The 12,066-nt window shown below is 45.5% G+C and overlaps 1 protein-coding gene across 1 annotated transcript in view; it reads right to left on the minus strand.

Moving 5' to 3' along the window:
- Wwox (WW domain containing oxidoreductase) overlaps positions 1 to 12,066 on the minus strand; it is a 922,964-nt gene that overhangs the window by 873,136 nt on the left and 37,762 nt on the right. Inside the window, exon 5 of the mRNA XM_021170653.2 lies at positions 2,232 to 2,338. Within this exon, the coding sequence (XP_021026312.1) occupies positions 2,232 to 2,338 (107 nt within the window). The remainder of the gene's footprint in view (positions 1 to 2,231; positions 2,339 to 12,066) is intronic.

Below are 12,066 nucleotides of genomic sequence, written 5' to 3' on the forward strand. Positions count from 1 at the left end.
TGGCTCATGGGGACGCCGTTGGGGCTTAACATGAAGGGAGGAGAGAGTACACGCTGGGTCTCTGAGATCATCTCACTAAACCTTCTTCATTAGGGATGTGCCAGATGTTCTAAAGAGACTTGCCCGAGGTAGATCCAAGGATTTCTGCCTCTGTGCATCAAATGGTAATGGAATCAGGACAAGCTCATGCCTATAATTCCAGAACTCAGCAGACAGACACAGGATGACTACTGTGAGTTCAAGGTTAGCCTGAGGTACACAGTGAGATCCTACCTGGAAAAAAATAATAAAAACAAACAAACAAACAAGAGAGATGGCAACAAAGATGGATGATAGATAAATGAAGAGACAAATAGGTAACAGACAGATAGATGGTAGGTAGACAGACAAATGATAGATAGATAGATAGATAGATAGATAGATAGATAGATAGATAGATGATAGATAATTGACAGTCAGACACAGACAGATTAAGATAATACAGAATTGGTAGGTGAGAGATAGACAGTGGATTTAAATAGATGATAAATGGATAAATAGATAGATGAAAATAGAGGATAGATAGATTTAAGATATCAAAATTGAATAGCTACAGGTCAGTCTGTTCCCATCTGTGGTGCAGTCTAAGAGAAAGATCAGGTCGAAGATGAGAAGCAACTGAGCTACACCACCCGCTTCAGAGACCCGCTCCGACATTAAGATCCCTGTACAGGGTGCTAAGGGCGGAATCACTGAGGTCATGGAACCATTGCAACCTGAAGCACATCATTCAATCCGCGAGATCTGAGAAGTCTAATCAGCCTCCAGACACCAGGGACAGGAATGGACATGCAGCAACAACTGGGCCACCAAAATGTTACCTGCATATGTAACCCAGTGAAGGGAGGAACTCACTGCTAAGGCTCCGGCCCAGGGGTAAGTCATAGGCTTAAATGCTGAAGAGGGTTCACATACTTTAGACCTAATTTCACATGAATTGATGAGACAGTCTGATGCAGGAGATAGAGGACACTACATCACTTGTATTCATTTGCACAAGAATGCTAACAACCTTTCTGAGCCCCAAACGGGACCGTAGTTAAGTTAATACATAAGCACACACTGGAATAGCATACAACCATTAAAGAAAATAAAGTTGTATGGTTTGGAGGTGCCGTGTCCTCCCAGAGGTCCATATACGAAGACTTATTCCGTAATGCAGCAGTGGTCATATGTAGAGCTTGGGTGGGGGGTGAAATTAGGTCACAAAGATTCTGACTTCCTGGATGGGCAAGTCTACTGACTGAGAAGAATCGGGTGGTACAGACACGGGGTGCTGGAAATTAGAGAGGGACGCCTAGTTGAGTAATATAGGCCACTAGGGCATTAGGTGTCCTAGAGGATACACAGAAGCCCCAATCAGTCTCCCACCAACTCCCTTCTTCCTCCCTCCCTCCCCCCTCCCTCCCCAACACCCTCTTTTTCTCTCCCTCTTTCTGGCTTCCTTCCTCCCCAGTCTAAAAGCAAAGGGGTGGGCCAGATCTAGGCTGACACCTGAGCCAAAACTAAAGTTCCTTTCTCCCTTCTCTTTGTACCTAGTGAGCAAAGCCCTAGCCCAAAGGCTGCTTAGACTTCACCTCACCAAAAAATGACGCAGTGTATCAGATGAGCCAATCAAAGTGCAGATCAGCGTTTATGTACTCTTGCATACATTCGAAACCTTTTTTCTAGAGGGGCACACAAGAAATAGTTAAAGATGTGTACCTTTCAGGGTCCAGGGAGGACGTTTACTTTGTACCTTCTCTTTCCACAGGAAAACAAGACTCATCTTGGTGTTCCTATCTCGCTCCCCTGTGACTCTCTGAGGACCCTTTGAAGTCTGTGTCCATATATAAAACCCGTCAAAAGGAAAACAACCAAATGACTACAGAAACAGGTAAACAATGTCACGTGAGCAGACACATCCCAACTGTACCCATGGGCGTTTCATTTCTCTTAATAAAAGAGTTAAATAAGTAAACAGCCTCCTAATAAAGAGAGTGACACTGGCGGTGAACTGTAAACAAACGCATGGGTAATAACCAGCTCACTCACCCTCCCCTTCACACAGTAAACAGCGTGAAGATGACTCAGAAAGCAAAGATGTTGTTCCAAGAGCAGCGAACTGTACGTGCTGCGCTGAAACCTCTGTGCACTCAACCCGGGGTACGTTCGGGTGTGACAGATAGGAAACAAAGCAGCCGAGCGCTTACCCACTCCTCCAGGATGCGGGACACGGCCTCACTGGCTCTGCTCAAGTTCCTACAGGCCAAGATCACGTGCGCGCCATGGAGGGCAAAGGACTTGGCGGTCTCGAACCCTGTGGTGAGAAGAAAAAGTCCACATTAGAAACAACGCTGGTGTCAATGTGTGGGTCACTAAGGGACATGTCAGTGGACATAGACAGCACTGACGAGACTGAGCGGTGCTCAACCAGAGGTGGCTCTGTGCCCCAGGGGACTGGGACAGGTCAGGAGATATTTTCAGAGGGTGAAACTGTGCATTGGAGTGTTAGTGGCTTTAGTGACAAGATAGAGAAACTGTCTTACTTTAGATGCACAGCAGAGCCCTGCTGACAGAGAAGGCCAACGGCAAGATGTGAGAAAGCTGTCCCAACCGAGACAGCTATTTCAAAGATGAAGGCCCAGTCCAAGAGAGTTCAGGCCACTGCCAGATGCTTCACTACCAACCATGACTAGACCCTTTGTTTAATGAGGCCCCCATATTCTACTCTGTGATGGGTGTTTCCAGAACTTACAAATCCAGCAATCGTGGCAGTCTATCCTAGGCCCTCCTTATTACCTTCCTGGTGAGAACAGCTAGAAAATAATCTGAGCATATATATACAATATATATACATACACACACACTCCTTTGTGTGTGTGTTTGTGAAGGCATGTGCCTATGTGGGAACACAGGCTTATGCATGCAAACACATATAGATATACACACACATGTCCTTCTCTGAAAATATCATAGAAGTATGCTACAATCTCTGGAGGCCAAGGTTTGGGAAGGCGGGACAGCACATAACAGGACTATGGGGTGTCACTCAGTCCTTTTCCAGTTCTAGAGCAGTGGACAAGAGACGGAAGACTGGCTAAGCTTGTGCCTTACAGGCAGAGAAGGATGTAAATGTATCGAAAGGAAGGATCCGGGTAGATATGCCAGGCCTACTGTCACACAGGAGAGCCAGAGTCAGGCCAGCCTTTCAGAAAGCTCAGCCTCAGGCATTTGGGTTCCTGAATGGATGAAAGTGGCCTGTCCCTATCTAACTACAAAGCTCCTTGAGGAAGGAGCCTGCCATCCCACCTTAGTTACCCCTCCAACCATTTCACATTCTCATGTAAAATCTTGGGAATGAGAGCCTGAAACAGTGAGACAAGCAAGAGAACCAGATGTCATGAAAGGCCAGAAGAGAGAAGAACAGAAGCCACCGTTCTCGATGCTATCAGAAATCGTGGCTGAAAGCAGTATGGCTATGATCTCCAGGAAAGGGGAGCAAGAGAGAGAGAGAGAGGTGGACAGCCCTAGTTGCTCTCCCAAAAGACGGAGAAGTTCAGCTCCCAGCACCCACCTCAGGAGGTTCAGAGACTCATGTCACTCCAGACCCAGGGGATTCAATGTCGTCTTCTAGCCCTTATGTGCAATGGCACTCATGTGCACACACCCACACTCTCAAACTAATAAACATAATGCAAAAGTACATAAACAGGGATTAAGAGCACTGGTTGCCCTTACAGGGTCCCAGGTTCAGTGCCCAGCACCCACAGGGCAACTCAAAACTGTGACTTCAGTTGCAAGAGACCCAATGCCTTCTATTGATCTCCAGGGGCACTAGGCACACACATGCTGCATATATGTGTGTGTGTGTGTGTATATATATATATATATATATATATATATATATATATACACACATATGCAAGATACTCATATTCATGAAATAAAAATAAAAACATCTTTAAAATATAAAGTCTTTGTAAGTTGCAATGGTGGTTTCGTGGAGAGTCCTTTCCCCATCCGAACACACACAGAGGCATGTTCAGCTCCTATATAGTATTTTCTAGATTTTAAAATGTTAAAATTAGATAAAAATATTAAAAGGACTACATACATACCCACAAACCCTAAAAAGATTTTGTGAAATGTTCGACTATTTTAAGATGATAAATTCATGAGGTTTAAAAGGCAACTAACTCCAGCCGGGCATGGTGGCGCATGCCTTTAATCCCAGCACTTGGGAGGCAGAGGCGGATTTCTGAGTTCAAGGCCAGCCTGGTCTACAGAGTGAGTTCCAGGACAGCCAGGGCTACACAGAGAAACCCTGTCTCGAAAAACAAACAAACAAACAAACAAACAAACAAAAGCAACTCCTAGGGAAACAGTTCTGAAAATAAAATGTCACAAGGATAAACTGGAAAATTGAAAGAGTCTACATATGTAAAGAGTCTATATATGTAAAGATATTGAGTCCACATGTCAAAATCATCTAAAAAGAAAAAACCATGGAGACAGAGAAGCACGGGGTGAGAGGGAGGAAGAATAAATCTTGTTCTGGAGTTGAAAACCCAGCCACTGCTCTGAATGGCAAAATGATGTGTATTTTATAGATACATTTTATGTTAATGCGTATGTGTTTCTGTATGTTCATTTATGCATGGACATGGTTCATGTGTGTGGTGCACACAGAGGCCATCAGATCCCACAAATCTGGAGTTAGCTGTGGTTTTGCACCACCCAACAAGGGTTCTAGGGACTGAACCATAGTCCTCTGGAAAGCAGGAAACCCTCTTAACCACCCAAGCCATCCCTCCAGGCCCAATACCTCACTTTTTAAAATTACAGGAAATCCAAGCGAATACACAGTTCCTTTTTAAAAAATTGTTTTATTACTGCTCCATGGATGTGTTTATATGTGCATGCGAATGTTTTAATCTTTTTATTATTGTTGTATGGATGTGTGTGGAGATGCACATGTGTATGTATATGGGCATCAGAGGACAAAATTCAGAAGTCAGCTCTTTCCTTCCACTGTGGGCTACAGGGACTGAGCTTCAGTTCTGAGGATGAACTCTGGTTTTTCAGAACATGTCCCAGCCTCCAAAATGCCACATTTTAGAAGCTAAGGTGGATAGAACACTGTTGTCTGCAGGAAAGCAAGCACCAAGGGGCCAATAACACCTTCATCTGTTACCTGGGACCTGATGTGCCCATAAGATCTTTGAGAAGATGGCAAAACCTGGATCCCTCCTAAATTTTCATGTCAACTCAATGACCAGAAATATGTGAGTGTGTGCTTTAAGATAGTTTCTCTGTGTAGCCCTGGCTGTCCTAGAACTCTCTCCATAGACTAGGCTGGCCTCAAACTCCACCTGCCTCTGCCTCCTGAGTGCTGAGGACTAAAGGTATGTACCACCACCACAGAAATATTTTAATCGTGTAAATGATATTAAAATATAAATCAGTTATGGCAAGTACAGTCCCCAGGCATTCTTTGGGAACCATTTTGCTTTGTTTGAGACAAGTTCTTGCTATATATCCTAGGATGGCTTGAAACTCACTATGTAGCCCAGGCTACCCTCCAACTCCATTTCTTCTGACTCTACTTCCCAAGTGTTGGGATTTAGGGTGTGTGGTACCCTAAAGCAACCGTATTAATTCTGGGTGGAAAGGAAGGCACAGTGATGCAAAGCCGGGCAGATGCTGAGGCTGGATTCAGCTCTCCAGATTATCAGTAAACAACTGTCTCCATGCCTGGTCATCTCTGCATCCCAGACGCAGTCACTAAGGAATGGATGGTTCATGCAGCCTGCTAATGGGCCGCCATGCTGTGGAGCTCTCACACAGTCCACCTTCTCTTAGACAGCAGCCCTAATAATCCTGTAACTTGCTTTTTAATAAATAAAGACTAAATATTAAATTCCTGTCAGAATACTGCTCACTGCGTTAGGAATGACACTGCCTGGAAATCTGCAGGGAAACAGGAAACAGAACCTTCTCTGTCACCTTTGATTTTCCTAGGTTGCACTGTCTCACTTGACAAAGTGACCGACTGCATAGGAGCCTGTATTATTGGAAGCTGTGCATCTGGCCTGATGTCAGCAACAGGCTGCAGGGGCGTGAGTGTGCCTTCTCTCCCTCAGATAAGTCCTGGCTAGAGCTATGGCTAAGCCATCTGTCTCTGTGACTTGTGAAGATATTCTCTGAACCTCACGCCTCCCTTTATCTAAGCAGAGCTACACACGCGCGGCTAGTCGACTAGTCAAAGCTACGGCGACAAGTCCATTTTCTAATCCTTTACAACTGCCTTTGGAGCGAAAACAAAGCGGGGGGATATTTCAAAAGATGATGGTTTAACAGCAAGGACAATAACACGTTTATAGCAAACCACATCTCCAGAGTATGGAGTTTTATAAATTAAAAAAAAAAAGTTTAATAACATTACCTACTGCTAAGTCCTGAATAAAGCCCATGAGGACAGCATCCCTCAAGCTCGGAACACCGCGGCTGATGGCCAGCTTAATTAGCGAAATGTACTAGTGCTAAGCCAATCCTGCGTGAGGCCAAAGTTGGTGCAAAATAATGAAGGCAATGGTTTACTAAATTTAATAACCTGATTCATCTTATAAAAAATTAACTTCATGACAATGTTTAAATTGCAGCAGCTTAACCATGAGGAGATAGCCAGTGGGTGCAAGAGAATATTTAACGCTAATAAAATGAAGAGAATAAATAACAGAAGGCATTTTTAAACAACGGGCAGCAGCAAGGTTCCCTAAGCATCTGCAATAGGAGATCCGGTCAGAAGAGCTAAGCGGCCCTGGGGGATTTAACACCGCGTGGTTTCAGGTTGTCAGTTTTAAATACAAAGAGCTAAAACAGAAAATGTAAACCCCCAAAACTAAGTGCCCCCTTACCTTACATTAGTTTCCATTCTCAGGGATAGAAATTACAATGGCTAATTACAGAACAAACCAAATACACAAACACTTCTATTTGCCTCATTGTCTTCGTCCACCTTTCCCATCCTCTAGGTCCCCCTTGCCCCCACCCCCACCCCACTATCACCCCCCACCCCGTTATCTCCAGCTTCTTTTCTCAGCGCCTCCCACATAAGTCCTTTTCACCCTAATTGAATTAGCTGCATCTCAGGTCAGCTACACAGAACCGCCATGCTGTTAGCATTTCCCAGGAACCACGTGCTTATCCAGATCTGTTGTTGTTATTGTTGTTTGTTGTTGTTGTTGTTGAGCCAAGTTCTTGTTGCAAAGGCTGGACTCTAACTCATGATCTTCCTGCCTCAGGCTCTTAAGAGCTAGGCATATAGGCATGCACCGGATACTTAGCCACCTGTGATGGCTATTATTGATTGTCAACTTGACGGGATGTAGATGGCGTCAGAATGTGTCACTGTGTGGCAGCAGGAACCATGGACCAAGAACTACATCGGGATTGAAGGAGATAAGAAAGAAACAGGTGCACAAAAAGGTACCAGGAATGACAAAAGATGAGGGACAGCCTCACAGGAGAAAAGATGAGAGACAGCCTCACAGGAGAAATGTAGTGACAGGGATGGAGACTGAGTCATGCACACTAATGGACAAGAGGATGTTGAGGAAGAACTCTGGACAGAGCGAAACACCGTGAGTTACTGTTGTGACTGTTGTTGTTGTTGTTTATCCAATTAAAGTCCTTCCAGTGGCCTTGAAGATGAAGGAGTCATACAGACATAGAAGCTCTTTGATCCGTCAGGGGGGGGACAAAGAACTCTCTGGTGCTGACTGGCTAAATATGTGACTTAGGAAAACACTTGGAGAAATCCACCAAGCATGGTGACTGTCTAAATCTGGGCTAGAGTGGGCATCCAGGAGGTTATGGTGGTCCCCGGCAGCACGAGCATAGACACTTGTTTGCATGGACAGAAAACACACAGGTCTGTGCTCGGAGCAGGAGGCCACACAGACGAGCACAGAGCTGCCCACAGATTCCACAGGCACAAAAGACTCCATGGTGGGAAGGCAGAACCATAAGCCCTGACAAGGTGCCACAGACACAGACTCCGAGAACAAGGCAGATTCTTTCACAGTGCCGGGGACAGTCTTTCTGGTTGGAGATTTTTAATTTCTTCCATATTGTGGATGTGCTTGGGCCGTGTCCCCATTTACTGTAAATTATGGTTTTAATTATCATTTTTATTAAGATGCCCAAAGGAGTTGGGACTTACGACACTGGTAATTTCTAATGGGCTGTTATTATTAATTTATAATTGTGAAACACTGGAGACAAACACTACTTGCAACTGTATGCCAATAAAAGGACCCAGAAATGGTGGTCCACTACCCAAGGTACACCCCCACACACCAAAAATGGACCACTGTTTAGGAACCAAGCAACAAGTCAGAGAATCTGCCCCCATCGGCCTTCATCATGTGCCTGTGCATTTCAGGTGACATTAGATTTGGGGACGATCCAGAGTTGGGGAGCTGTGGTTTGGTTTTCACATGAGTGAGTGAGTATACATACATGAACACAGTAAAGCATGTGTAGCTCCCAGGAAAGCTTCAGATCTGTTAGTGGGCAGGGTCTCTACTGATCACTGCGTGCATCAGGCTAGCTGCTAGCTGATCCAAGAGCTTGCAGGGGCCCCCTGTCTTCTGCCTCTCATCTTACTGTGGCAATACTGGATGCTCAGTAGCACCCGCCTTTATGTAGGGCCTTGGAATGCAAACTCAGGTTATCACCCTTTCATGCAGAGTACTTTCATTCGATGAACCACCTCTCTGTGAGTAGACCACTAGTGTGGGCCAGCAGTGCTGCTCATCAGCAGATTGCTTACATGTGTGAGGCCCTGAGTTCAAGCTCCAACACTACAAAATAAAACAGGTAAACAACCATGCAAACAACAAAACCTGGTCGTTTTAAGGCTGTGAGTTTCCCTTACACCCTCTTAAATCTACAAGGACCACACTTTCCAAACAGACAGATCTGACTAATGTAAATGGAATTTAAAAGTCACGAGAGTGACTGAGACACTGAAACCCAACTCTCCTGAGGCACTGCAGAGGAAGTTCTGAGATACACAGTCATCCCAGTGATGAGGACAAAGCCAAGAGGCAGTGGTAACCTGCTTTGCTGATTCTGTAGTTATTCTAATTCCCTGCATAACCCCTTGCATGCTCTTGCTTACCATCCACACTGTTTCAATCACATACCTCCGAGTTGCAAAGAGACGCACGTCACCCTCACCAGACAGAATCCACAATTGTCAGCTCTTAAGAAATTACAAAACATGCGATCTCTCCAGAGAAAGTTAGTCAAGACCAGCCTTGCTTTGGAAATGATGCATCAAATACAGACAATGAAAAGTACCTTACAAAGTTCTCAGCACCCTTCAACCCTTAACATACCAAAAAGAAAGATATTAATTCAAGAGACGAAAACTCGGAGGTGGGAAATGGGTTGGTTCCCTAGGAATCTTCACCATCCCTGAGCTGAATCTCTATGATTTGGGCAACACAGCACCAGAATGGTTTTTGCAGTGCTAGATAATAAATTGCAAGCGACTGCGTGAGTATCTCTCAAGAGGCGAAACTGACCTCGGGCTGCTACGAGTGCTGCCACTGGACCGGGTGAGGACGTTCTCATCTGACCTGCTAGTAACAGTCCTAGTTAGAAATCACAGCGAGAACAGTGCCCGGAGATCACAATTAGCGCAGTTCTCGACAGGCCCAATGAAGATGCATGCTGTAATTGCAAGTATGTTGAGCAGCGCCTGGGTTGTCAGGGTGTGGGGGAACCAGACAACCTCACATATGAAGGGAAAGGGGGACATAAACTGACACAAAACCTCTGAGGGCAACTGGACGTATCAAGTGTTAAGAGGGCATGCTCTGTGGCCCAGGTATTCCACCATTGGACATTTAGCCTACAAACACACTTGTACACATGCAAAATACTGTGGGAGGAACATTTGACGCCACATTGTCCCTCAGTTAGGCTGAATCAGCCACGTGGCATGTAGAGATTAAAATACACTGTGCTGCGCTAAAGCGCAGTGGGGCTGGAGAGGTGGTTCAGTGAGTAAGAACACTTGGTGTGCAGGCATGAGAACCTGGGTTCGGGTTCCAGCAAAAAGCTGGGTGAACATGTCTCTGTCCTTTAACTCCAGTACTGTTAGAGGCAGACATGGGGTGGCTTACTGACAAACAGCTTAGCTTCATCTTCAGGTTTAGAGAGAGAGCCCTGCCTCACGGGGTGTGGGAGAGTGCTGGAGAGAAAGATACTCAACACCCTTCTCAGGCCTTTGTGCGTGCACACGGGCAAACACTCCAACACACACAATACAACGTGGATCTATACCAGCGAGTAATGAAGAATACTACCTGTTGGCTTGTCCTGTGCCTTCCTCAGCTTCCTTTCTCATTGAGCCCAGCCCCACCTGCCTAGAGATGGTACCCACAGTGGGTTGGGCCATCACTGTCAATCATTAATCAAGGGAGTAATCTTTCACAGTCGTGGCCACAGGCTAATCTGATCAAGGCAATTCTTTCAGCTGAGCTTCTCTCATCCCAGGAGACCCAAGATTGTGCTGAGTTGGCATTAAAACCTAACCAGAACAGCAAGGGTTGCAGCTTGGTAGTAGAACACTAGTATTCCCTAGCATGCATAAATTTCTACCTTCAATCCCCAACACTGGGGGGCGGGGGGAATGAAGTTGGGCTAAGCTGGGTATATAGCTTGGTGGTAGAACGCTTGCCTAAAATACACAAGGCTTTGAGTTCAAAACGCAGCTATCACACACACAAAGCTAAAGCACGGAATGGCCTACAAAACGGAACATAAACGAGGACGGCGCATGTGTAAACAGCGCTGACAGTGATTATTCTGAGAGACAGCAATTGTTTGGGAGCAAGGAAGATTTACTGTACATGCTACAACTCATGCCATTTCAATTTTTAACACATGTATGTATGCCTGTTATAGTAAGACACTAAAAATAACCAACAGAATGACATCTAATTGATAATTTATGGGTCTTTATGAATTTTAATACAGAGCAATCGAGGTGGAGAAGAACGGGGGGAACCAATTCCAACTCCAAGGATGGTTTTAGCTGTGTGGCGTGTTGTAGACTATGGAAACACCCAGATAAGGAGGAGGGCCTGGCCTGGGAGAGTTCCTAGCTGCAGGGCATCACGATGGGTGCTTTATACAATGCAGGGATTCTAAGAAGCTCTTCAAGGAAACCTAGAAATGGTGTCACCATCTCATACAAAAACAAGCAGTGAACGGAATGAGACGTAACCCTATCTAAGCTGTGGCCACCACTATATGCATGTGTGCTTTGGGCACTTGGACAACCTAACAGCAGTTGCCCGTCACGAGGAAGGGTGGTCTCCACAGCGCATGCTTCAATGCCAGTAATGTTTTCAAGCCTCTCCCGCTTCTGTGTCACCAGAGCGGAAGGCAAGCACTGTGGCCTCTTCCGCTACCCGGTTACACCAACACGCCTGCTTCGTGCAGTCTATCCCCCAGCTCTGTCAAGGTCTCTAACATCTCATCATGGAGCACAGAGTTAACACCACTTCTCTACTGACTTCATAGACGGGTCTCTGTGTGAGACCTATGAGGGGCGAAAGAAAGGTCACAGAAAATAAAGTCCCCCTGCACCTTCTTCCAAGAATGGTAACGGCTTTGCAGAATGAATTTGGTCCCTCTCCTGCTTCCAACAGCCAATGGGCAATCTCACCACCGAGGTCACAGGGTGAGCTCACGTTTTGTCCCCTTTAATTCCCTAAGGCTTGTCGATCCGAACATTAAAGGGATGTCCTGACTGAATGGGGTTCATGTGGCCACTGCTTGCCTCCTGCTCTACAAATGTAACGGGAACTCCACAGTGGCTTGTTGTCTGTGCCTCTTTAAGCAAAGTACATGTGGCACAATAATAAACACGCTCCAGAGCCCTAGGACAATTAATTAAACACAGGACAAAAATTAAAGAGAACAATGGTCTCCTGATGAAAAATGTTTTAAAACCCGCCTTTT

Source organism: Mus caroli, unplaced genomic scaffold (assembly GCF_978045245.1).
Source record: "Mus caroli unplaced genomic scaffold, Mus_caroli_1 scaffold_10, whole genome shotgun sequence".
In the NCBI taxonomy this organism is placed as follows: Eukaryota; Metazoa; Chordata; class Mammalia; order Rodentia; family Muridae; genus Mus; species Mus caroli.